This window comes from Micromonas pusilla, assembly GCF_000151265.4.
Source record: "Micromonas pusilla CCMP1545 genomic scaffold MICPUCscaffold_3, whole genome shotgun sequence".
NCBI classification, from domain to species: Eukaryota; Viridiplantae; Chlorophyta; class Mamiellophyceae; order Mamiellales; family Mamiellaceae; genus Micromonas; species Micromonas pusilla.
In genome coordinates, this window is record NW_003315884.1 from 1,631,514 (window position 1) to 1,655,199 (window position 23,686).

Sequence of the window (23,686 nt, forward strand, 5' to 3'; positions counted from 1 at the left end):
CGTACCTTCGAGGTAGGCATCAGTACGCGCGCCGGCGCGGATCGAACGGCGATCGGTCGTCCAACGCGTCGAACATCGCGCGCTCGTACGAACTCTTCCCGAGCTTATTCAGCGTTCGATTCCGTCCTTTCCTCCTGTTCTTCTCGCGCTTCAGCTTACGCTCCGCGTCGACTTCCTCGCACGCTCTCTTAAACCGCTCCGCGACGGAGACGCCGTCGGCGTCCTCCGCGAAGCCGAGACGCCAACGCAACGCCGCCGCGCCGAGCCCGAGCCCGCGCTTCGACGGCGCCGCGCCGCCGTCTTCGTCCTTCATCCCCCCCGAAAAGAACATCATCGCCTCCGTCGACGCCGCCGCCTCGCCGCGCCAGCCGCTGCGCGCCGAAGCGTCGAGGCACGCGAGCGCCGGCGCGTCGAGCGGCGTCGTCGGGTCCGCCTCGCGCGGCGGCGGCGCGCCGGGCGGCGGCGGCGGGGAGATCGGCCAGGGTGGTGGTCGCGGCGGCGGGGGAGGGGGCGACGCCGACGCGACGACGACGAACCCGTCGTTGTTCTCTCCCCTCCCGAACCCGATCCCGCGCGGCTTCGGGCGCGGGCGCGGGCGCGGGCGCGGGCACGGGCACGAGACGCCGCCGCCGTCGACCGGCGCCGAGGCAGCCTTCCCGACGGCGACCCAGCCCTCGCCGTCGACGGCTCGAAACCGCGGCGACGTCGCGACGGCGGCGGCGGCGAGGTACGCCTCCTTCGACGGCGCGACGATCCGCATCCGCGGGCACTCCGCGCGTATCAGCTCCCTGTGCGCGACGTCGACGTCGGGCCAGACGAGCCACTGGAGGGATGACGCTCGCGCGGTGGTGAGGGTATCGGTCGCCGACGACGACGCGGCCGGCGGCGGCGACGCCGCCGCCGCGCGGTCCTCCCACGACTCGACGTGGTGATGATGACGGGCGTCATCAAACCTCGGAAGTATCCCTCCCACACCTCTCTCGCGCCTCCCGCCCCGCGTGAGCTTCCCTCTCCCTCCTCCTCCCGGGTCGATCGCGCGACGCATCGCGTCGTCGCACGCGTCGTCGCCGCCGCACCGCAGCGTGTGCATCATCGGCGCCGCGGCGCAGAGCGTCGCGATCCCTCGCGCGGAGATCCCGCCGCACCCCGTCACGTCCGCGGCGACCACCGCGGCGAGCGCGCCGCGCCGCGCGAGCGCGTCGATCCCGTCGTCCGTGACGCCGACGCACCCGGCGACGTCGAGGAATGGCGCGCCGTCGTGGCCGTCCACGAGCGCGAGCAGCGCGCGGTCGTCCAGGCAGCCTCTCCTCCTCGCGACCGCGCGCAGCGCGCATCGCACGTCGGACGGCAGCTGAAGCAGCGATTCGCCGGCGAGCTCGATGAGCTCGTCGACGTGCGCGGCGAGGAGGTCGGTCACGAGCCACTTCAGAGGGCGCACGCGCGAGGGCGAGGGCGAGGGCGAGGGCGAGGGCGAGGGCGAGGGCGAGGGCGAGGGCGAGGCGCTCGCCATCGCCCCGCGCGCCCGCCGCGCCGCGCGAAGTATGAGCGAAGTGCGCCATTCCGTCCAGATCGACTCGCGTACGTAATCGTTTTCTGTTCGTCGTTGTCATCATCTCGCGATCGATCGCGTCGTCGCGCCAGATCGTTCGCGCGCGGCGCGCTCCGCGACGCGTCCTCCGCGACGACCACACCGTCGCCGCCGTCATGGACGGCTTCGGGATGGAAGGCTTAGGGTTCCCCACGGAGACGTCCTCCGCGCAGTGGGAGCTCGAGCTCGTCGCGAGGGACGTCTACGCGAGAGCGACGCGCGCGGGCGCGAACGAGACGACGACGACGACGACGGGCGACGGCGACGAGAACGCGCGCGCGAACGGCGCGCGCGGCGCGCGCGGCGACGAGACCGCGGTCTCGGGGGGCGTCGCGGTCGCCGCGACGCTCGACCGCGACGCGCACGTCGCGTACCTCACGCGATCGTTGACGCACCTCGGGAGCGGATTCGTCGTCCTAGACGCCTCCCGCGCGTGGCTGTGCTACTGGATCGTCCACTCTCTCGCGCTCCTCTCCCATCCCCTCGCTCCGTCGACCGCGTCCGACGTCGTCGAGTTCCTCGGGAAGTGCCAACGCCCCGGCGGCGGGTTCGGCGGCGGGCCGGGGCAGATGCCGCACCTCGCGCCGACATACGCGGCGGTGTGCTGCCTCGCGTCCATCGCCACTCCGGAGGCGTTCGCGTGCGTGAATCGAAAATCGCTCCGGTCGTTCCTCGCGCGGTGCAAGGACGACGAGACGGGCGGGTACAGGATGCACGAGGGCGGGGAGACGGACACGAGGGGGTGTTACACCGCCCTCGCGGTCGCGCACCTGTGCGGCGTCATGGACGACGCGGTCACGGAGAACGTGAGCGCCTTTGTAGCGCGGTGTCAGGCGCGTTCTGTTCGACAAACGTTTTTCACCCACCGCTCGGTTTCAACATTTGATCGAGTTCCCTTTCAACTGATGACCGATGAACACGCACACGCAGACGCACGAAGGCGGGATCGCGGGAGAGCCGGGCGCGGAGGCGCACGGCGGGTACACGTTCTGCGGGCTCGCCGCCGCCGTGCTGTGCGACGGCGCGCGAGGGCTCGACCTCCCGGAGCTTCTGCACTGGCTGTGCATGCGACAGGGCGCGGTCGAGGGGGGGTTCAACGGCCGCACGAATAAGCTCGTGGACGGGTGTTATTCGTTTTGGCAAGGGGGCGCGTTTCCGTTGTTATCGCTGAGCGTCGACGCGGTGTTGCGAGCGATGCCGCCGCCGTCGAAGAAGGGTGCGACTGCCACCAGAGAAGAAGAAGAAGAAGAAGAAGAAGAGAAAGAGAGAGGATCTTCGTTGGGAAACATCGCGGGCGTCCCCGCGTGCGCGCTGTTCCCCGCCGCCGCGTCCGAGGCGTTCTCTTCGTCTTCGTCGGATGCCAAGACGACGAAGACGCGGACGCTAAACGCCTGGGACCCGACGACGCCGCCGTTCAACGCGCGAGCGCTGCAAGGGTGGCTGCTCCTGTGCTGCCAGGCACCGAACGGCGGGCTGCAGGATAAGCCCGGGAAGGGGCGGGATCACTACCACACGTGCTACTGCCTGTCCGGTTTGAGCGCCGCGCAGCACTGGGGACGCGACGGGCTCGTCGGCTCGGAGGACGACGTCGTCGAGCGATGTAATCCCGTCGTGAACGTCGTGGAGGCGCGGTACTTGGAGTGGATGCAGCTCGTCGACGGCGCGGGCGCGGCGTGAGCGCGAGCGTCGTTCGTCGTCGATCGATAGAAGAAGAAGATCGTATCGTGCTACTACATCGCTAGGTAGGACGTCATGTGCTGCGACTACGCGACTACGCCGCGGTTGCGGCGACGCGTTTGCGTTTGGTCGACGCGAACTTCGACTTGAAGTTTTTCCACCCGCTTCTTCGGAACGCGCTCGGAGGGAGCGGATGCGCGCTGAGATCCGCGGCGCCGACCCACTCGCCCTCGCCCTTCCCGCTCTTTTTCTTGCCCGAGCCGCCGCCGCGGAAGCTCAGAGTGACCGTGGGGACGTCCCCGTCGTCGTCGTCGTCGGCGGCGGCGCCGGCGTCGGCGTCGGCGATCGAATCCGACGCGGGCTCAAAGTCGTCGAATCCGATGCGTCGATACCCCATCGGCGCGAAGTGCTTCGCGTGCAGCCACGCGTCCCTCTCCGACAACTTCACCTTGCTCGTGCTGCATATGAAGCGCTCTAATATCCGTCCGATCCACCCGCCCTTCACCGCGACGCGCACGATCGACTCGCACACGCACCCGCCGACGCCGTCGACGTCGTCGCGGACCCACTCGTTGAAGGTGAAGTCCATGTTCTCCGCGCCCATGCACGGCACGACGCGCACGAACCGTCGGCACTCCGACGGCGTGTACGTCGTGTGCTCGTGGTAGGACTGCGCCCTTCGCGCGAGACGCTCGATGATCGCGGGGAGGTTTAACCGTGGCTCGGAGAAGGCGACTCTCGAGAGCAGGACGCCTTTGGCGTCGCGCGCGTCCTCGAAGTCCCAGCATCCCATCTTCAGTCCGTCGACGTGGAGGCGCTCTTGGAACGCGCCGTCGACCATGAGCGCGTAGTACTCCTTCGCGGTGCACGGGAACCGCGAGAACGTGCGCCATTCCCGCATGGTCGGCGTCGCGTCCGCGGCTGCGAGGCGAGCGATTCGCGTGCGGGCGCGGCGCGCGCGTCGACTGACGGCGGGCGTCGCGACGAGGTGACGTCGATTCGACGGTCGCGCGCCGCTTCTCGCGCGAATCTGGAGGGCTCACATTCGCCGAGTACAGATCGTATGGATATTTAGTTATCGGAGTACTGTACCCGAGGACGGCTGTACGTACCCGAGCGTTTCGAGAGTTTTTCCGACAAGTCGGTTTCGTGACGGAAAACAATCCAGCAGCCGCGACCGTCAGTCGCGCGCCGCGCTCGCACGCGTCGGCGCTCTCCATGAGGTCGATGTTCGCGTCGCTCGACCGCGACGGCGACGGGTTCCTCAGCCTCGAGGTGCGCGCCCGCGAGGACCGCGCGACGCGCTGCCCGCTCTCGTCTTCTTCTCCCGAACGCGAACGAATCTTACTTATATCCAATTCGACCCCCCTCCCCCCCTCTCCCACTCGACGCAGGAGGTGCGCGAAGGCCTCGCGAAGCGCGGGATCGCGGTCTCCACCGCGCATCTCGAGAAGCTCTTCGCCGCGATGGATGCGAACGCGGACGCGAGAGTCAGCGCGACCGAGTTCGACGCGTTCTGCGAGGAACGCCGCGGGGCGATCCGCCGCGCGTTCGTCTCCGTCGACCGCGACGAAAACGGCGAGGTCGACTCCGAGGAACTCCGCTGCGGCGTCGAGCGCGCGGGGCTGAAAATCAGCGACGCGCAGCTCCGGGACGTGTTCGAGAAGCTCGACAAAGACAAGAGCGGGACGCTCTCCGAGAAGGAGTTCGAAGAGGCGCTGATGCTGCTTCCGAAGGGCGCGAACCCGGCGGCGGTGTTCGACGCGTTTCTTCGCGCGTCCTTCGTCGACGACGCGGAGTCGCACTGCAGCGCGTGCAAAGACCTCCCGCCCAGAGGGGGCGGGTCGCTCGCGTGGGCGGTCGCGATGAAGATGGCGAGCGGCGGGGTCGCCGGCGCGGTGAGCCGGACCGCGACCGCGCCGATCGATCGCGTGAAGACGATACTTCAGACGGGGAGGGTGCCCGGCGGCGGCGGCGGCGGCGGCGGCGGCGGCGAAGCTTCCGCGAGCGCGAGCGGCGGCGCTTCGAGGGCGGCGACGACGGGCAGGACCGCCGCGACGACGACGACGACGACGACGTCGAGTCGGGGCTTCACGACGGCTGCGGCGGCGCCCGCGGGGGGATACGAACCGCCACAACAGCGACGGGTGACGATTGGTATCGCCGCGCGCGCCGTCTACGCGGAGGGCGGCGTTCGCGCGTTTTTCCGCGGCAACGGCGCCAACGTCCTGAAGGTCGTCCCGGAGACCGCGGTCAAGTTCGCCGCGTTCGACCTCCTCAAGCGCACGATCGCGACAGACCCCGGGAACGTCACGATCGCGGAGCGGTTCGCCGCGGGCGGGCTCGCGGGCGTCGCGTCGCAGGCGCTCGTGTACCCTCTGGAGGTTATCAAAACCCGTCTCGCGGTGACGCCCCCCGGGTCGGCCGGCGGCGACGGCATCGCCGCGATGGCGTCGCACGTCGTCGCGCGCGAGGGCGCGCGCGGATTGTTCCGAGGCCTCGCCCCGAGCGTGGTGGGCATATTTCCGTACGCCGGGATCGACCTCATGGCGAACAGCATCCTCAAAGACGCGCTCGCGCGGCGGTGCGAGGGCGCGGGGAAAGAACCCGGGGTGGTCCAACTCCTCGGCTGCGGCATGGCGTCGAGCACGACCGCGATGCTGTGCACGTACCCGCTGAACTTGATCCGCACCAAGTTGCAGACGTCGGGGATGGAGGGCGCGGTGAAGTACGCGGGACCGGTGGATTGTTTCAGGCGGGTCGTCGCGAAGGACGGGCTGGGGGGGCTGTACCGCGGCGTCGCGCCAAACCTCGCCAAGGTTTTACCGGCGACGAGCGTGTCGTACGCGGTGTACGACGTCTTGAGTCGCAACGCGAGCGACAACTAATATAACGACGCGGGAGGCGGGTGACTAACGCCATCACCGGGTGATTAGGGTGATTACGATAGCCGTTAGATACAACATAGACTACTGTAGTCGTAGTAGCAATTCGTTCCGTCACTCCGCCTTGATCGGCGTCGCCCCTCCCTCCTTCTTCGGTATCTTGAACCCGCCGCCGCCGCCGCCGGACTTGAGCGCCGCGAGCGGGATATCCTCGTCGTCGTCGTCGTCCACGACCGTCGTCGCCTTCCTTTTCATCCCCGACAGCGACTTGGGCTTATTAGACGGCTTGGAGGCTTTCTTCTTCTTCTTCTTTTCGCCGCCGCCGCTCGCGCTCTTCGGCCGCGAAGATCCGCCGCCGCCGCCGCCGCTCTTCTTCGCGGGCGGGCCGTTCCGCCCGCGCTTCGCCAACCACTTCTTGTACGCCTTCTTCGCCTCCTCCTCCGGTAGTAAACCGTGCTCCATGAGCCACGTCTCCGCCATCTCGCTCTCGGGTTTTTGCGTCCGCAGCGAGACGTAGAATTTCCGCAGAGAGTCCGCCTCGTCCGGGGTGTCGCGCTTCTGCCCGGGGAGCTCGTATGTCTTCTTCTCCGCCTTCACCGCCGCGCCGCCGTTCCCGCCGCTCGGCTTCGGCTTCGGCTTGTTCTTCTTTTTCTTTTTCTTCTTCCCGTCCTTGTCCGTCTTCTTGGCTGCGACGTCGTCGGGTCGGTGGGGGCGGGGGGTGGGTGAGCGGACGGCGCCAGATCGGGGGTGGGGGAGGGGGGACGGACGTCGAGGACGCGGACGCGCGCTCGCGGGATGACGACGGCGACGCGGGGAGCGAACGAGCGCCGCGCGCGCGCGGGATCGCGCGCGCGCGACGACGCGGACGACGCGCGCGACGCCGCGGACGATCGTCGCGGCGATCGTCGATCGCGGATCCGCGCGTCGACGCCGCGATCGAACCGGGACCGCGAGAGAATGAATGAATTTAAACCCCATCCGCGCTGGCGGGGACGCACGTTTCGGCGTGGACGATTCCGTCTTCACGCGATTCGCGAGCGGGGCATCGTCGTCGCTGTCGTCCTCGATCTTCGTCGGCGGCGCCATCGCGACGTCCCGCGCGCGGTCCCGCGGATCGGTCGTGTGACGACTCCGAGCGAAGCGATCGATTCTTTTCGGCAGCGTCAGCGCGGCGCACCGTCAGCGTCAGGAAGTACGTACGCATACGTGTACTCTAACACAAAAAACGCATAGGACTACTGTAGCTCTAGGGCTCCCCGGTGTTTTTCCGCCCCGCCAGCTCGCCCCACGCCTCGTCGACGACGCCTCCGCTCCCCTTCACCGCGGGCATCCCCGCCCAGTTATCCTTATTCCTCGCCCTGATCTTGTGGCACACGAACGCCTCCCTGTGGTCGTCCGGCCGCCGCATGTCGCGCAGCGTCGCGGGCGGACGCGAGAGAAACGGCGCGACGGCCGCCTTGGCGCGCACTGGCGATTCCAAAAAAAAGTCATTCATCGGTCAGTCGAAAGGGGACGCGATCAAACGTTGAAACGACCGGGTGGGTGAAAAATGTATCGAACGCGAAAAACGCACCCAACGCGCGCGCCGTCGCGTCCTCCTCCTCCTCCTTCAACCTCGCCTCCTCCGCCCTCAGCGCCTCCATCCGCGCCTCCACCTCCGGCGTGCGCGGCGTGTTCCTGTTCAGCTTGTGCCTCACCTTCGTCAGCGCGCGCTTCCTCTCCTTCGCCGCGCGCGCCTCGTCCGGGGTTCGGATCCGCTGCGCGGCGAGACGAGAGAACCAATCCTCTCTCAACGACGCGCGCTCGGCTTCGTCCATCGCGCCGATCGCTTCCGGGCACAGGCGGAACAGCTCGTGCATCACGAGCGCGGCGGCGACGCTCAGGTTGAGCGAGTCCGCGAAGCCTCTGAGGGGCAGGTACACCCTCAAGTCAGCCGCGGCGAGGATCTCCTCGGTGCAGCCGACTGATGAGTTGGAAGCCGAACAGTACACGTACTTCATCGGTCAGTTGAAAGGTGACGCGATCAAATGTTGAAACCGAACGGTGGGTGAACGAACACGAACGCACCGGACTCGGTGCCGAAGACGATGGCGAGCTTCTCCGGGACGACGGACGCGGACGCGGACGTCGCGTCGTCGCCTCGCGCCGCTCTCAGCGCGGACTCGGTGAGGCACACCGCGCGCTGGCTCAAGTCCGTCGCCCATATCGTCCGCCCGTCCTCTCTCAGCGCGGCGACGCACGCCGCGGTCGTGGCGAACTCGCGGATCGTCGTGAACTCGTTCGCGCGTCGCGCGAAGAGCTTGTGCGCGTCGCGCGCGGCGTCGCCGTGCCTCGTCCGGCTCCACGGCCGCGTCCGCCGCCCGGGCTTCTTCTTCTGGGCGCGTTCCTCCTCCTCCTCCTCCTCCTCGTCGTCGTCGTCGCGCTCGCCGTCGTCGCCGCCGCCGCCGTCGTCGTCGTCAGATCCGACCGCGTCCAGGTCCACGTCCACCGGATCGATGAGCCAGACGTGCTGCACGCCGAGCGCCTCCGCGGTGCGGATGACGGCGCTGTAGTTGTGCTCGTCCGTGCACCGCTCGATGACGACGAGGACGCGGCTCGTCCTTCCCTGAATCGCGGTCTCCGCCTTGCGCAGGAGGCGGTTCGGGAGCCCCGCGGCGTCCGCGTCGTTTGGGTCGTCGTCCCGCGCGTCCATGACGGCGCGCGTGCGGAGTGATGCGCGGCGCCGCTTCCGGCGGGCGGGGAGGACGGACGACTTCTCCGAGACTTCCGAGCGCGATTTATTACACTACTGTATGAGGTCCGTTCGTGCACGTGATCATCGGTCAGTTGAAAGGGAATGCGATCAAATGTTGAAACCGAGCAGTGGGTGAAAAGCGTTTTCAGAACGCAGTCGAAGCGAGGGCAGGCGTTTCGATCCGTTGTCGTGTAGGGGAACCAACTTTTCGGTCTCGACGCGCGCGTCCGTCGCGGCATTGCCGTCGCGCGCTTCACACGCGCCGCGCCGCGACCCAAAGGTACGCGCTCTCGTCGATCATCCACGGCACGCCGCGTCGCGTATCCGCGCGCGCGTCCCGCGTCGTCGTCGCGCGCGCGCCCGGAATCTCATTCCCCCCCCGAGCGCCGAGGGGACGAGATCGGACGCGATTATTCATTCCCATCCCCGGCGCCAGAGCTGACGCGCGCCTCCCCTCTCGTCCCCTCCTCCGTCCCCTCCCCCCGCCCACCGCAGCTCCGTCGCGATGGAGTTCGACATCCCCCTCGCGCTGACCGACCTCGAGTCCCCGCCGTCGCGGGACAACGTCCTCGTCCCGAAAAACGTGCTCGACGTCGCGGGCATGCACGACGTCGAAGCCGCGGAGCTCGTCGAGCGCGTCGCGTACGATCTCTGCGAGAACGACGCTTTATGCATCCTGGAGCACGACGTGTTCGACCCCGCGTACGCGTGCGTGCGCGACTTCAAATCCCTCTCCGCCATCGGCCGCATTCGCCTCGCGGACGCGCTGTGCAGTAACCTCTCCGTGCTCAGCGCGAGCGTCGCGACGCTCCTCGCCGGCGGCGGCGGCGACGCCGACGGCGCGTCGGACGCGGTCGCGTCCCACCGCGAAGCCGTGAAGACGTACGCGACGCTCGTGTACTGGCTCGCGGAGGCGGCGGACGCGGAAGCGCGCGACGCCGCGCCGAACGCGACGGGAGTCGCGTCCGCGGGTGACAAGACGGGGAAGAAGGCATCCGGAGGCAAGGGGTCGAAGAAAGCCGCGCCGCTCGTCGAGTGGAAGTGGGAGGAGCAGCGCGAGCGCGTCCTTCACGTCATGTCTGGCGTGCTCGACTGTGATCTGTGGAACCTGTTCCGGCCGCGTCAGCCGAGCGAGCAGTTCTTGGGGCTGTTCCAGAGGCTGGCGTGTCTCGCGATGGAATCCCCGGCGGCGCTCAAGTCGAAGGCGCGTTCTGTACACTGGTCCCCATACGACCGCGTTGGCGTGGTGAACGCCGTTTCTTAAGGACTTTGCCCGGCGGTTCTCTCCGCCCTCTCCACGGTTTCAATCCCCGCCCTCGGCGCCTTTCAACGCCAACTGACGCCTTTCAACTCCACCCCGACGTCGCTTTGTATGGAACGACCCCAAGATTTCCAAAAACGCCGCCTTCGTCATGCTCGGCGCGTGCGCGCTGAAGTGGGGGCAACTCGACAACGTCACGACCGCGCTGGTGCATCTCCTGAACAAGCACGAGCACCTCCCTGGGCCGATCGCGGAGTGCGCCGCCGTCGCCGCGGACCGCCACGAGAACGCGCGGCTCGCCGCGGCGCTCCTCCGCGAGGTGGGCAACGTGGGTGCGTCCTTAGTCATCACACGCGCTGGTCCCCGTACGACCGCGTCGGCGCGGTGCACGCCGTGCCTTGAGGACTTTCTTTTCCCGGCGCATCTCTCCGCCCAGGGTCCCTCGGTTTCGATCTCCGCACGCGACGGCTTTCAACTTCAAACGCTGACGCCTTTCAACTCCGCCCCGACGTCGCCTCGTACGGAACGACCCGCAGACCCGGCCGAGTACAAACGGCAGCAAGCCGCCGACGCCGTCGGCGTGCGCTGCGTCGGCACCTTCGTCAGCGAGCTCGCGGAGCGCATGCCGAAGACGACGATGACGAACATCTCGCTGCTTCTCCCGCACCTGGACGGCGAGGCGTACTCGCTGAGGAGCTCGCTCGTGACGGTGCTCGGACACCTCGTGTGCTCGGACGCGTCGAGCGGGGCGCTCAACGAGGACAGGGATCGATCGACGTCGGACGCGTCGGCGCCGCTCCTGCGCGCGAAGCAAGGGTTTCTGGACCTGCTCGTGGAGCGCGTGCACGACGTCTCCGCGTTCACGCGCGCGAGGGTGCTGCAGACGTGGGCGATCATGGCGGAGAAGAAGGCGATTCCGCTGTCGCACTGGCTCGTCGTCGCGGACCTCGGGATCGGCCGCCTGCACGACAAAGCCGCGCTCGTGAGAAAGGCGGCGATGAACCTTCTCGCGACGATGCTCGGGTTTAACCCGTTCGCGCCGCGGCTGCCGTCGTCCGCGTTCGCGGACTCGCTGAGGGAGTACGAAGCGAAGCTCAAGCTCATGGCGCCGCCGGAGCCGGAGGAGAAGGAGGAGGAGGAGGACGCGGAGAAAAAAGTTGAGCCGATCGAGGAGGGGGACGAAGAAGACGCCGAGGAGAAGCCCCTCACGGAGGCGGACGACGACGCGGAGAAGGAGTCTTCCGCGGAGAAGGAGTCTTCCGCGGAAGAAGAAGAGAAAGAGAAAGAGACGTCAAACGACGCCGTCGCCCCAGCAGCGCCCGAGCTCGACGGCGGCGTCGAGGCTGTCCGCACCATGATCGCCGCGTTGAAAACCGCGCTCGGATTCGCCGTCCAGATGGGCGGCGCCGTCGGCGTCCTCTGCAAGCTCCTCGCGTCCACGACGCCGTCGGACGCGATCGAGGCCGTCGGCCTCCTCGTCCGCCTGAAGCAGTTCGGCGTCGACGGCTCGGACGAGGGCGTCCGCAAGCTGTTGGGGCTCGTCTTCTCCAGGGATACCGCGGTGAGGGACGCCGCGGTTGAAGCCGTGGACGTGCTCTTCCTCGCCGGCGCGGAGTCGCCGACGGCGGCGGCGCGGGCCATCACCGACGTCGCCGCCGCGAGCGCGCTCGGCGAGCTCGCGTCTCTGGAGGAGGTAATCGAGCTTCTCGTCCGCGAGAACCGCGTCCCGGTGAACGGGCCGCTGATCCGCGCGCTGTGGGCGCAGGCGACGTGCGTCGGCGTGCCGGGCGGGGACGCGGAGGCGACGGCGGTGGATCAAAACGCGTTGAAGGCGTCCGCGCTCACCGTCCTCGCCATGGCCGCCGCGAAGCACCCGGAAATCGTCGCTCCGCACGTCGACCACGCCGCGGGCGTGCTCGAGCTCGCGTGCACGAAGAAGAAGCCCACGCTCGCGCGCGCGGCGGCGTCGCTCCTGAAGTGCGCGCGCCCGGGTGGAAACGCGGGCACGCCGGATTCCATGGGCGTCGCCGCGCCCGCGCTCGCGCCGGACGCGCCCGCGTTTGCCGCGCTCGCGAAGGTTCTCTCGCCGTGCTCGCCGCTGCCCGGGCGCGGGTGGTACCCCGCCGCGGAGCAGTCCATCGCGGCGCTGTACGCGCTGCACCCGGACCCGGAGGGCGCGGCCGGGGACGTGCTTCGGTCGTTCGCCGCCGCGGCGTTTCCGGGCGCCGAGAACGACGGCGGCGACGGCGACGGCGGCGGCGGCGGCGGCGGCGGCGTGGAAAAAGTCAACGCCGCGTACCTCGCGCGGTTCCTCTTCGTCCTCGGCGAAGTCGCGCTCCGGCATCTCGTGCACGCGGAGAACCTCGGACGAGCGGTCCGCCGCGCGCGCATGCAGCGCGACAGAAAGGCGTCGGAAGCTTCCGAAGCCGCCGCCGCCGCGGGGAACACGCACGGCGAAGAAGCCGAGCTCGCCGCGGCGCTCGGTCAGGGCTCCGTCGCGGAGGACGCGTCCCTGGACAACGCGCGCGAGGCGTGCGAGGCTGAGCTCTTATCCTTCTCAGTATCGCAGTCCAAGAAGTCCGCGGTCGCGGGGAGAGGCCTCGTCGCCGCGTACGCCCCCGTCGTCGTCGCGTTGTGCGGGCACCCCGCCGTCGCGGCCGGCCACGCGTTGCTCCGCGGCGCCGCGCTCGCGGCGCTCTCTCGCCTCATGGCGATCGACGCCGAGTTTTGCGAGGCGCACCTCGCGCTCATCTTCACGCGCGCGCGCGGGGAGAGCGACCGCGACGCACGCGCGGCGCTCATGGTGGCGCTGGGCGACCTCGCGTTCCGGTTTCCCAACGCGGTTGAGCCGTGGACGGAGCATCTGTACGGGCTCAAGGCGTGGGGGAACAGCTTGCACGACCCGGACGCGGGGGTGCGGCAACACGCGGTGACCGTCCTCGCGCACCTGATCTTGAACGACATGATGAAGGTCAAGGGGCACATCGCGGAGATGGCGCGGTGTTTGGAGGACCCGGATCCGAGGGTAGCGTCCGTCGCGCGGTTGCTGTTCACGGAGCTGTCGAGGAAGCACGGGAATCCCATTTACAACCTGCTTCCGGATCTCCTGTCGCGATTATCCGGGGACGAGTCGATCGAACCGGCGGTGTTCCAACGGATCATGACGCGGCTTCTCGGGTTCATCGACAAGGACAAGCAGACGGAGTCGCTCGCGGACAAGTTCACGAACCGCTTCGCGGAGGCTGCGCTCGCGAAGACGCCGAAGCCAGCGCGCGACGTCGCGTTTTGCCTCTCCGCGCTCACCTTGTCCGATCGCGCGTTCAAAAAATTCATGGACTCGTGGAAGCTGTACGAACCCGCGCTGTACGACAAAGAAGTCTACGACGCCCTCGCCGGCGTCGTCGCGAAGGGCAAGAAGAACGCGACGACCGGGAAGAAGGCCACCGCCGCGGGCGCGGACGCCGTCGACGCCGCGCGCGTCGCCGTCGAGGAGTTTGAACAAAAATTAGCCGCCGCGCACGTGGAACGGTACGAGAGCTACCGGAGCTCGATGCGCGCGGAGGGGCACGTGTTCGAGGACGAGGACGAGCCCGCGGTGAAGCTCCCCACCGCCGCTACTGAAGAGAAGGAGGAGACAGCCGAGGTGGAGGAGAAGGACGAAGCGGAGGCGGCGGAGGTGAAGGAGGAGGCGGCGGAGGCGGCGGCGGCGGCGGAGCCCGTCGACGACGCCGCGGATGAAGAAGAAGAAGAAGAGGAGGAGGAGGAGGAGGAGGAGGAGGAGGAGGACGAGTGCGGGGATGAGAACGAGCCCGCGGAGCCCTCCCCCGCGCCCGTCGCGAAGAAGACCTCCCGGGCGCGCGCGACGAAGAAGGCGCCCGCCGCCGCCGCGGCGAAGGCGAAGGCGAAGGCGAAGGCGGCGACGGCGGCGGACGAGGACGGGTCCGGGAGGTCGTCCCGCCGCGCGCTGCGCGGGAACCGCTGAGGGGGGAGACGACGCGATGTACAAACACGGGATGACTGACTGACGCGTTTTTTATTTGACACGAGTTCACGCTACCGCCGCGGCGGCGGCTTCTGGTTCGCTCGATCGCCGGTTGCCGAAAACTGCAGACTAAAAAGTCACCCGAGTCGAAATTCCAGCCTGCCTGAGCGCGGGAAAAAGTCGTCCGAGTCATCAATCCAACCGCTCGCGTTGATTGGCAGATTCGCGCGCGGAATTTTTTACGCCGCGGAATTTGGTGCGCTTTCTGAAGCCGCGCACGGAAATTTCTAGGTTTTGGCGGGCGGTCAACTTGATTTGCTGACCGGGCAGACGATCGAGGGTTTAATCGCGTTTTTTGAGTTATTCATCGAGGCTTTTGCGCGGACGAAAGCGGAGGTGCCCTGAGAGCGCTCGAATCTCGCGTCGCGTCAGCCGCGGACGCCGTAACGCCAGCAGAAAAGACTCTTTTTTCCGTCACGCGCAATCCGCGCACGGCACTCGCGACCGCACGCACGCGGGCCCAGGGACGAGCACGTTCCTCGAAAGACTTTCTCAAGGTCTTATCAAGCGCACGCGGCCGCGTACGGGTGTTTATACACGTCGTAACGCGCGCGCGCATCGTTCCGCCGGAACTGACAAGGACAGATTAGTGGCATCTTTTCGCTGCACGAAATTCTCCGAGACGCACCGATCTCACGCGATGGCGCTCCTGTGCATCTCTTCTCTTCAAATTCACCCGCGAAACGGCGCGCAATGCCGAGCGGTACATCGACGGGGCGGTTCCTCCACGGTGCGTCTCCTTTCATCCCCAAACGCGCATCCCGCGCGTCGGTGGATCTTTCTTATCTATCCCCGCTCGCGCTCGTGACACGAAAAAAGGACGTGCTAGCGCGGCGCTGACGCGGCGCGTCCCCTTCCCCCATCCCCGCGCTCAACAGAAGCTCGCGAGCGCGCCCACCTCGAAACGCGCGCGCATCCAGACGCTCTGCCGCGCGGTGGGTAAAAACGGCGACGTCGACGACCAGGCGCGACGAAACAGCGGCCGCGGCGGACGTGGGCATCAGAGCGGAGGCGATTTCTCCCTCTCGTCAGGCTCCTCCGGCGACATCATCGGCGCCGCCAACTTCAACGCGTTCGTCCCCGCGCCAGGCGCCGGTCGCGCGTCCCCGTCCGCGGCGCCCCCGAGCGCGTCGGGGTCGGGGTCCCACTCGCGCTCGCACGCCTCCCCGGCGCCGCGCGGGGTGTGCTGGAGCAACCTGCAAGACCTGACGTCAGTCCCGGACGACGAGGCGGTGTACATTCTCGTCTTCGGCGCGGGCACCGGCAGCGAAGGGCTGTACTCGCTGCAGGAGAGGACGAAGGACGACATCCCCGTGGACATCATCCTCGCGTTCACGACGAACGAGGACGCGAGCCGGTACGCGACGCTGCTCGAGGCGGAGATGGGGCGGATGCCCGTCGTGGAGGCGGCGCGGCCGAGGGATCTGAGGTACACGTGCAAGGAGGGCGGGTACCGATGCAAAGTCGCGAAGAGCGGCGTGCTGTTGATGCCGCCGGAGAAGACCGTGGAGGTGACGGACTGGGAGCGAACGAACGCGCTGAGGCAAGGGCAGTGGAGCGTTACCGGCGGAGAGGGTGGTGGGCACGATATGGCTGGTGAAACGGACGAAATCGCGCCGTTACAGACGATGGCGCGTCTGGACGACTACGGCGACCACGACGAGGAGCTCGCGAGAGAGGCGATCGAAGATTTCGACGCGGAGACCGCGCGAGAGATGCTGACGAGGATGTTCAACAGCAACTCCGAGAGCGACTGGGACACTCCCTCGGAGGCGTGATCGGCGGATGCGCGGCGTGGTGGGTGTGGTGATCTTCAATTCTTGTTGGGAGGGAGCCAGTCGGCATTCGGCGTCGGCGACGGAGCCCTCGGCGAAAAAAATGTATCATCGGTTCGGTATGACGTGTGAGTGTTTGGATTTCAGAGCGGACGCGCGTCGTCGCCGCCGCGGTCGTCGATTGGAGTTTGTATTACGCTTCGACGGCTGCCGCGCGTCGCGCGCGCGTCTCGGTGCACGCGCTGTGAAGGACGCGTGAAGTAATATCATGATGTTGATTGATTTCTGTCTGGCTATCAGGTCGTTCACTCGCTCTCCGATCGTCGGGGGTCCACTACTTCTTCCCCTTCGCGGGTCCGAACATCGCCTCGATGCACCCCGGGCACGGCTTCTTCGGGTTATACTTCGTCCCGCACTCCTTACACTTCTTCATCATCGGCAGCGGCTTCCCGCCCTCCGCGGCGGCTTGCTTCTCCGCCTCCGCTCTCCTCGCCTTCGCCGCGGCGTCTCTCGCCAACTCCTCCTCCGTCTTGCTCGTGTCCTTCGCGCCTTGCTCCCAGACCTTGTCCTTCTGCGCCTGCTTCTTCGCCGCGGCGGCGAGCTCTTTCTCCCTCGCCGCCTCCTTCGCCTGCTCTTTGCTCTCCTCGCGTCCCATCGCGCGCGACGCCGCTTCCCGGGCGCGGTGAATTCTGCGCCACTCATTTCGCGATCGATCGCCACCTGTCATTTTGACAGGAGTGAGCACCGATCGATCGCGCGCCCGACGCGCGCGGCAGTTCACACCGCGCACGCTCCGCACCGATAATGTCGGCCGCACCCGCGATGGGCGCGCACGTATCATCGCTCGCGAGGTGCGCGCGCGGGCGCTCGCGCGCGTCGTTCGTCCCGCCCGCGACGCCGCCCGCCGCTCGATCCCCCCCCCGTCTATCCCGGTCGCCGCGGCAGCCAACCGCTATCTCCGTCTCCGTCTCACCGCGTCGCCGTCCCGCGCTCGCTCTCCTCCTCCTCAGGACCACCTCGAACACGCGCCGCGTCGCCGGCGTCGCCGCCGCGGGCGGCGCGTTCCTCGTGAACAAACTCCGCGGCGTCTCGTCGAAGCGCGCGTCCGCGTCCGCGCCGCGCTCGCGCCGATCCCGCCGCGCGCTCGCGCTGACGACCGCGTCGTCCACGGTCGTCGTCGGCGACATCGGCGGCACGAACGCGCGCCTGCAGGTCTGGAACATCGTGGACGGCGCGCAGACGCTGAAGTACGAGAACATCTACGGCACGAAAGGCCACGAGACGTTCGAGTCCGTCATCTCCGACCTCTACAGAGACGCGGGCGTGGATCCCTCGGACGTCCACTCCGCGTGCTTCGCCGTCGCCGGCCCCGTCGCGAACGACGCGTGCGCCATGACGAACGTCTCGTGGGTCATCGACGGCGCGAAGCTCGAGAAGGAGTTTAAGATCGACTCCGTGAAGGTAATCAACGACTTCGCCGCGGTCGGGTACGGCGTGTTGGACCTGAAGCCGGAGGAGATGGTGACGTTGAACCCCGGGTCCCCGGACGCGAGAGGGCCCATCGCGGTGCTCGGTCCCGGCACCGGGCTGGGCGAGGCGATGCTCTTCTGGAACGACGAAGCGGAGGAGCACGACGTCATCCCGAGCGAGGGGTCGCACGCGGACTTCGCGCCCAGGGGGGAGACGCAGTCCGCGCTGCTGGCGTACTGCGAGAGGACGTTGGGGGAGTGCGAGATCGAGCAGGTGTGCTGCGGGAGCGGCATCGTGCGCATCTACGACTTTCTTCGCGAGCGCCGAGGCGCGGCGGATAAGCCGGAGTTGGACCCCGCGGGGGTGACGGACGCCGCGCTGGACGGGTCGTGTCCGCTGTGCGTGGAGGCGGTGGACATCTTCCTCGCGATTCTCGGCGCGGAGGCGGGGAACCTCGCGCTGAAGTGCCTCGCGAGCGGCGGGGTGTACGTCGCCGGAGGGATCCCGCCGCGGCTCATGAAGCTCATCGGCGACGGCGGGACGCTGCTCGACGCGTACGTTCGGAAGTCGTGCCGGTACACGAACGTCCGGAGTGGGTTTCCGCTGCACATCATCCTGAACGATAAGATTGGGCTCGCGGGGGCGAAGGTGTTCGCGCTGAGACAGCTGTGACGAGCGCGAGTAGCGCGCCGCAGGGTGTATTACAGTATGTGGAGTCAAGCTCTCTCAGTGCAGTGTGAGAAAATCACGCGTCTCCGACAGGAGCGTTATGAAATGCCTCGCCGCGAGGCGTCGTCGCGTCAGTAGCGCCCACGCGCGAACACCGCCATCGCCCCGCGCGTTTCTGCCGTATCGCCCCCGTCGCGCGTCTCTCGACCCTCCTCCGTCTCCGATACGCGCGCGCGCGTGCCGTCATGACCGACGCGGTCCCGAGCTGGGTGCGCGCGCTCTGCCGCCACGATTTTTTCTCCGCTTGCGCCGGGCAGCACGACCGCGCGAGCTCGAGGCCTCCCGTGCACAACCTCTTCTGCGTCGACTGCGAGCTGCAGGTATGCCCGGAATGCGCTGACAGCGAGCACGAGGGCCATCGCATACTCAAGGTGCGTCGCATCATCGCGCTCCCTTCCTCTCCATCTTCTCGATATACCGCGACGCGTCACCGCATGCCTGACGTTCGCGCATCTGCGTCACCGCAGATACGCCGAGCGTCCATGCAAGACGCGGTCCTCCTGGAGGAGATCCGCGAGTGCGAGGACTTCGACGTCAGCGATATTCAGGTGCGCTCTCGCGCTCCCGCGATCTTTCGCGATGCGCCGCGCGGGCGCCGCGGTCCGTCCCGCCGCGACACTGCCGAAAAGCAACAACGTCCGACGGCTTGCAGCGTGCTTTTCCCACCCTCGCCTGTTTTTCCCGGTGACTCACCGCTCGCCCGCCGTCCCTCTCGCAGCCTGCGATCATCAACAGCAGCGACATCCTGTACCTCGGTCACCACCTCTCGTCGATGCTCGCGCCCGTGGAGGAGAACGACTTCGAGGGCTGCAAGACACGGTGCGTCTGTCGTTCCCACCGCCCTTTCCTCCGCGCCGCCGCCGCCGCCGCCGCCGCAGTGAGAAAACCGCCCATCGTCCTCCGTCGCCCTCGCCGCAGGAAGAGCTTGTCGCCCGAGAAGTTCGCTTCCCCTGGAGCCCGCTTCCCTGAGGGGAGATGGACGTTCTGCTCCATCGCGTGCAAGATCGCGGGGATCACGAAGAAGGAGCCCAGGATGCTCACGGCCGCGCGCGTCCGCAGCGTGGAGCGCGCCAAAATCGCCGATAAGCTCATCCCGGCGCCGGTCGCCGCGGCGCCGCCGCCGGCGCTCGCGGCGCCGCCGCCGGCGCTCGCGGTGCCGCCGAAGGCGAAGTGGAAAGCCAGGGCAAAGGGTGAGGCGCCCGCGCCCGCGCCCGCGCCCGCGCCGAAGCCCGCCGCGAAGAAGCCGCCGGCGAAGGCGAAGGCGAAGGCGAAGAAGCCGCCGGCGAAGGCGAAGTCCCCCCCCGCGCCGCCCGTCGCGGTGACGAAGCGACGAAGCGCGAGGACGACGAAGGCGAGGGACGTCGTCACCACCGCCGCCGCCGCCGCCGCCGCGGACGCGCTCATCACGCTCGCGCGCGAGACGGAGACGGAGACGACGTCGGAAGAAACCACCACGCCCGCGAAGCACAGGACGCCGGAGCCCCGGCGGGTGCTCCGCTCGAAAGACAATGCCGCGAACGTCGAGCGCGGGACGTCGTCCTCGGACAAAGTCGCCGCCGCCGCCGTCGCGCCGCCGTGCTTCGAAGGATCCTTCGCGTTCGCACCCGGGTCGCACCTCTCGAGCGAGCGCGACGAGGACGGGCGCCTTCTCCGCGGCGGCGGGGACAGCATCTCCCTCGGGCTCGACCTCGCCGCCGCGGCGAGGATGGGCGCAGCCGCGAACACGCCGCCGGCGCTGTCGAGAATGACCAGAGAGGCGGACACCCCCGGGTTCGGGTACGTCCGGCACGAGCCCACGCGCGCGCCGGACTCCGCGGGGTCGTCTCTGCTGATTCACAACTACGGGATCGTCGCGTCGCCGGGGATCATCAGCGTCCCGAGGCCGAGGCCGAGGAAGAGCGGGAAGGGGAAGTCGACCGCGGCGGCGGCGGCGGCGGCGGCGGCGGCGCTTCGAATCGTCACGCCGCCTATGCCGTACCTGGACGACGGCTCCGGCCTTCCCTTCGGCGAGCTCACGGACGTCACGCCCACCGAGCCGCCGGCGACGCTCGCGAAGAAGGAGGGGAAGAAGCGTCAGAAGACGATGAAGGTGTCCCCCATGGGGTCGCCGCGCTAGTCACGACGCGTCCACGCGTCCAGCACCCGTATCATAGCTCGCTTCGCGCCGCTCACAGTTTGTTAGTTTATTACCTTCGTACCACGAACGTATGCGTATCCCGACACGCACTGTTCGAGCGCGCCGTCACCGCGCGCGTCTCGACGGTCGCGATGCGGGTCGCGCGCGTCTTCGCCTCGCTCGTGACCGCGCCCGTCGGTCCCTCTTCCCGCGCGCGTCCGCGTCGTCCGCCCGCGCGGTTCCCGACGCGGTGCGGGGAAGGCGCGAAGGGCAAAAAAAAGGGCGGGGCGTCCTCCTCGAACGCGAACGCGCCGGAGCGATTAGACCGCCTCCTCAGCAGGCTCGGGTACTGCACGCGCGCGGAAGCGAAGCGATGGGCGCGCGACGGACGCGTCCTCCTCCACGGTGAGCCCGTCGCTAGGGCGGAGGCGAAGGTCACGCCGCGCGACGTCCTCATCGACGGCGAGCCCGCGGAGGCGCCCGACGGTCTGCTCGCGCTGATGCACAAACCGCGCGGTCGCGTCTGCGGGCACGACGCCAGCGAGGGGCCGTCCGTGTACGACCTCCTCCCGGAGCGATGGCGCGCGCGGCGGCCCGGCGTGGAGACGATCGGGCGCCTGGACAAGGACACGACCGGGCTGCTTCTCCTGACGGACGACGGCGACTTGCTCCATCGATTGGCGTCGCCGAAGAAGCGCGTGGAAAAAGTCTACGAGCTCGTCGTCGACGCGCCCATCCCTCGCGACGCGGTCGACCTCTTCGCGTCCGGGAGTTTGACCCTCACGGGCGAGAAGAAGCCGTGTCTGCCCGCGAAGTTGATCGTGTCCGAGCGCGCGGACCACAATCGCACGCGCGCGAGCTTGAGCGTCACCGAGGGCAAATTCCACCAGGTGAAGCGGATGATGCGCGCCGTGGGATGCGAAGTCACGGCGCTGCACCGGGAGTCGTTCGGGGGGATGGCGTTGTCGCGCATGGAGCTTCGCGAGGGCGAGGTTCGGGTCTTGAGCAGAGAGACCGCGCTGGAGCTCATAGGCATAGGAGGAGGTGGACCGGCGGCGGACGACGGATAGTCTAGCGAGCGAGCGGGGCGATAGATTGCGACGGCGACGCGCGTGTGTTATATTCACAAGCGACGACTTTCGCCGTCGTTCAACTCGTGGGGGATCCCACCCTCCCTCCCCTTTTCAACCTTTTAGACATAACGAAAACAAGCGCACGGGTACGGCGAACCAACTCCATCGATCAGATCAGATCGATCGGCTCGATGGTGGGATCAGTTGAACCGCGAGATGTCGCGTCCGAAGAGCTTCGTGCGCACCATATCCGCGGCGACGAGGAAGATGTTCCTCACGCTCACCTGCGAGATCGTCTCGAACGACTTCCAGATGATCCCCGCGGCCAAGCCCTTGACGATCGTGAACCCCGGGATGTCCGCCACCGCGGCGTCCTTCCCGATGTACGCCAGCGACCCCTTGTGGACGTAATTAAACTGCGAGTCGTCCGAGGCGAGCGCGGCGGCGTCGCCGTCGGCGGCGTTGAAAAACGCCGCGAGATGCTCGCCCTCTTGCTTCGCAACCTGCGCGGTCGCGGGGAGCGCCCTCAGGCCGTTGTCCACCTCCGTGAGCATCGCCTGGAACCCTTCGAACGCGCACCGACCGGTGTCCTTGTCCGCGTACTTCGCGAACGCGTCGTCGATGTTGTTGATGACCTCCTCGAGGTGCGGAAACTCGGAGACGCCCGACTGGAGGCACGCTTTCGTTTCCTCCTTGCTCAGGCTGCTGTCGCAGACGCCGTCGACGGAGCACTTCGCCGCGCTCCTGAAGAGGTCGACCGCCTTGCCGATGCTACGCGGGCGCTCGATCGTCGCGCAGTCGCCCAGCGCGAAGATGCTCCCGCCGCTGCCCTTGACGCGGAGGTTTTTATCCGTCGCCAGCGATCGGCGGTTCTGTAGCGGGGGTCGTTGCATACGAAAAATGTTCATTCATCGGTCAGTTGAAAGGGACCCACGCGATCAAGTGCTGAAACCGATCGATGGGTTAAAATGTTTGCACAGAACGCACCTCTTGGCTCCCCTCGGGCAACGCGTTCATGATCTTCTCGCACAGCGGGTTGAGCTTGATCCCGGTGCACCACACCGCCATCCCGAACGGGACCTCCTCGGTGACTTTCGTGACGTTATCGGTCAAGACGACCGCGTTCTCTTTCACCTCGTTGACTTGCTTGTTCAGGAGGCAGTCGATGTTGGCGCGTTGGAAAAAGTCCGTGGCGTACTCGGCGATTCTTCGGTCGTACGCGCTCAGAATCTTCTCTTGAAGGTCGACGATCTTGATCGACACGAGCGGGATGAGCCGCGACGGGTACATCTTCGCGATGTCTTGGTACACCTGCGCGGTCGATTCTCGCGTCGGTCAGAAGGCGCGGTCGGGGTCGGGCCGGGCCGGGACGAAGGGAAGGGAAGGGAGAAGAGAGAGAGAGGAAAAGGGAAAAAAGAAAACCCGCGAAGCGAGGAACAAATCCGTCGGTCGCGCACCATGTCGTACAGCTCCGCCGCGAGCTCCACGCCCGTGGGCCCCGCGCCGATGACGACGAACGTCAAGATTTCTCTGATCCTCTCCTCCGGCACGTCCGGCAGCGTCGCGCGCTCGAACCGCTCGCTGACTTCCCTGCGGAACCTCGACGCGTCCGCGATCTCTTTGAAGAAGAGGCAGTTCTCCTCGACGCCCTTCACGCCGAACGTGTTCGGCACCGCGCCGACGGCGGTGACGAGGTAGTCGTACTCCACGTCGAACGTGTGCCACGGGCACGCCATCGCGTTCGCCTCCGTTCGCGTCGCGAGGTCGCTGAACGGCACGGTGGCGTCGAAGGTGGCGTCCGCGGCGCGGCAGGTGATCGTTTTCGTCTCCGCGTCGACGCCCACGCACGCAGCCTCGAAGTACTTGTACCCTTTCTCCGCGATCGGGCGTCGGATCGGCTCGACGATGGAGCGCTCCTCGACCGCGCCCGTCGCCGCGCCGGGGAGGAGCGGCGTGTACAGGAAGTAATTGCGCGGCGACACGAGGACGACGTCGTACGGCGCGGACGCGCTGAGGGACTTGACGAACGAGATCGCGCCCCATCCGCTTCCGAGGACGACGACGCGCTTGCGGCCGCTCGCGCGCGCGGAGGGCGGGCGCGTCGTCTCCGGCTCCGCGATCGCCGCGCGCGTCGGCGCGACGATCGCGGTCTTCGACGACGACTTCGCGCGCGACGCGCGCGTCGATTTCGATCGCAGCGACGGCGACCGCGCGAGGAGCGCGGAGGACGCCGCGCCGATGGCGGCGTGAGACATCTCGCCTCTCCTTCTTCGCGAGGAGCGCGGCGGGCGCGGGACGCGCGAGCGCGCTCTTCGCGACGACGACGACGACGACGA

The 23,686-nt window shown here is 67.8% G+C and overlaps 13 protein-coding genes across 13 annotated transcripts; 7 read left to right on the forward strand and 6 right to left on the reverse strand.

The window, feature by feature from the left end:
• Positions 1-19: 19 nt before the first annotated feature.
• Positions 20-1,510, reverse strand: MICPUCDRAFT_56695 (uncharacterized protein; the record flags this gene model as incomplete). Its single annotated transcript, XM_003057437.1, has 1 exon — positions 20-1,510. The coding sequence occupies one exon, from the start codon at positions 1,508-1,510 to the stop codon at positions 20-22; it is 1,491 nt and encodes a 496-aa protein (XP_003057483.1).
• Positions 1,511-1,935: 425 nt separating this feature from the next.
• Positions 1,936-3,139, forward strand: MICPUCDRAFT_2945 (uncharacterized protein; the record flags this gene model as incomplete). The annotated part of the gene is made up of 2 exons (XM_003056954.1): positions 1,936-2,430; positions 2,519-3,139. Coding segments are annotated over 2 exons (1,116 nt in total), but the record flags the coding sequence as incomplete, so codon positions are not given.
• A 220-nt stretch (positions 3,140-3,359) lies between these two features.
• MICPUCDRAFT_62620 (uncharacterized protein) lies at positions 3,360-4,166 on the reverse strand (the record flags this gene model as incomplete). The annotated part of the gene is given in 6 exon segments (XM_003057438.1): positions 3,360-3,761; positions 3,763-3,784; positions 3,786-3,787; positions 3,789-3,794; positions 3,796-3,816; positions 3,834-4,166. Coding segments are annotated over 6 exon segments (786 nt in total).
• A 317-nt stretch (positions 4,167-4,483) lies between these two features.
• Positions 4,484-6,153, forward strand: MICPUCDRAFT_14714 (uncharacterized protein; the record flags this gene model as incomplete). Its single annotated transcript, XM_003056955.1, has 3 exons — positions 4,484-4,540; positions 4,660-5,223; positions 5,407-6,153. The coding sequence occupies 3 exons, from the start codon at positions 4,484-4,486 to the stop codon at positions 6,151-6,153; spliced, it is 1,368 nt and encodes a 455-aa protein (XP_003057001.1).
• A 111-nt stretch (positions 6,154-6,264) lies between these two features.
• On the reverse strand, positions 6,265-7,236 carry MICPUCDRAFT_56699 (uncharacterized protein; the record flags this gene model as incomplete). The annotated part of the gene is made up of 1 exon (XM_003057439.1): positions 6,265-7,236. The coding sequence occupies one exon, from the start codon at positions 7,234-7,236 to the stop codon at positions 6,265-6,267; it is 972 nt and encodes a 323-aa protein (XP_003057485.1).
• A 160-nt stretch (positions 7,237-7,396) lies between these two features.
• On the reverse strand, positions 7,397-8,842 carry MICPUCDRAFT_38988 (uncharacterized protein; the record flags this gene model as incomplete). The annotated part of the gene is made up of 3 exons (XM_003057440.1): positions 7,397-7,617; positions 7,724-8,113; positions 8,218-8,842. The coding sequence occupies 3 exons, from the start codon at positions 8,840-8,842 to the stop codon at positions 7,397-7,399; spliced, it is 1,236 nt and encodes a 411-aa protein (XP_003057486.1).
• A 547-nt stretch (positions 8,843-9,389) lies between these two features.
• On the forward strand, positions 9,390-14,127 carry MICPUCDRAFT_56701 (condensin complex component, non-smc subunit; the record flags this gene model as incomplete). Its single annotated transcript, XM_003056956.1, has 2 exons — positions 9,390-10,139; positions 10,273-14,127. The coding sequence occupies 2 exons, from the start codon at positions 9,390-9,392 to the stop codon at positions 14,125-14,127; spliced, it is 4,605 nt and encodes a 1,534-aa protein (XP_003057002.1).
• A 700-nt stretch (positions 14,128-14,827) lies between these two features.
• Positions 14,828-16,256, forward strand: MICPUCDRAFT_46850 (uncharacterized protein; the record flags this gene model as incomplete). Its single annotated transcript, XM_003056957.1, has 2 exons — positions 14,828-14,917; positions 15,066-16,256. The coding sequence occupies 2 exons, from the start codon at positions 14,828-14,830 to the stop codon at positions 15,963-15,965; spliced, it is 990 nt and encodes a 329-aa protein (XP_003057003.1). The 3' UTR covers positions 15,966-16,256.
• A 40-nt stretch (positions 16,257-16,296) lies between these two features.
• MICPUCDRAFT_38991 (uncharacterized protein) lies at positions 16,297-16,617 on the reverse strand (the record flags this gene model as incomplete). The annotated part of the gene is made up of 1 exon (XM_003057441.1): positions 16,297-16,617. The coding sequence occupies one exon, from the start codon at positions 16,615-16,617 to the stop codon at positions 16,297-16,299; it is 321 nt and encodes a 106-aa protein (XP_003057487.1).
• A 134-nt stretch (positions 16,618-16,751) lies between these two features.
• Positions 16,752-18,150, forward strand: MICPUCDRAFT_25964 (glucokinase). The gene is made up of 2 exons (XM_003056958.1): positions 16,752-16,813; positions 16,973-18,150. The coding sequence occupies exons 1-2, from the start codon at positions 16,767-16,769 to the stop codon at positions 18,102-18,104; spliced, it is 1,179 nt and encodes a 392-aa protein (XP_003057004.1). The 5' UTR covers positions 16,752-16,766; the 3' UTR covers positions 18,105-18,150.
• Positions 18,151-18,346: 196 nt separating this feature from the next.
• MICPUCDRAFT_38993 (PLATZ transcription factor) lies at positions 18,347-20,277 on the forward strand (the record flags this gene model as incomplete). The annotated part of the gene is made up of 4 exons (XM_003056959.1): positions 18,347-18,532; positions 18,629-18,709; positions 18,880-18,980; positions 19,080-20,277. The coding sequence occupies 4 exons, from the start codon at positions 18,347-18,349 to the stop codon at positions 20,275-20,277; spliced, it is 1,566 nt and encodes a 521-aa protein (XP_003057005.1).
• A 152-nt stretch (positions 20,278-20,429) lies between these two features.
• MICPUCDRAFT_56706 (uncharacterized protein) lies at positions 20,430-21,347 on the forward strand (the record flags this gene model as incomplete). Its single annotated transcript, XM_003056960.1, has 1 exon — positions 20,430-21,347. The coding sequence occupies one exon, from the start codon at positions 20,430-20,432 to the stop codon at positions 21,345-21,347; it is 918 nt and encodes a 305-aa protein (XP_003057006.1).
• A 31-nt stretch (positions 21,348-21,378) lies between these two features.
• MICPUCDRAFT_32597 (uncharacterized protein) lies at positions 21,379-23,605 on the reverse strand (the record flags this gene model as incomplete). Its single annotated transcript, XM_003057442.1, has 3 exons — positions 21,379-22,222; positions 22,338-22,661; positions 22,808-23,605. The coding sequence occupies 3 exons, from the start codon at positions 23,603-23,605 to the stop codon at positions 21,551-21,553; spliced, it is 1,794 nt and encodes a 597-aa protein (XP_003057488.1). The 3' UTR covers positions 21,379-21,550.
• Positions 23,606-23,686: the final 81 nt, after the last annotated feature.

Bases quoted from the DNA above. Each gene is read 5' to 3' on its own strand.
- MICPUCDRAFT_25964 (XM_003056958.1), top strand. From the start codon at position 16,767: ATGTCGGCCGCACCCGCGATGGGCGCGCACGTATCATCGCTCGCGAG. The intron at 16,814-16,972 runs GTGCGCGCGCGG...CCTCCTCCTCAG, and splicing joins CACGTATCATCGCTCGCGAG to GACCACCTCGAACACGCGCC.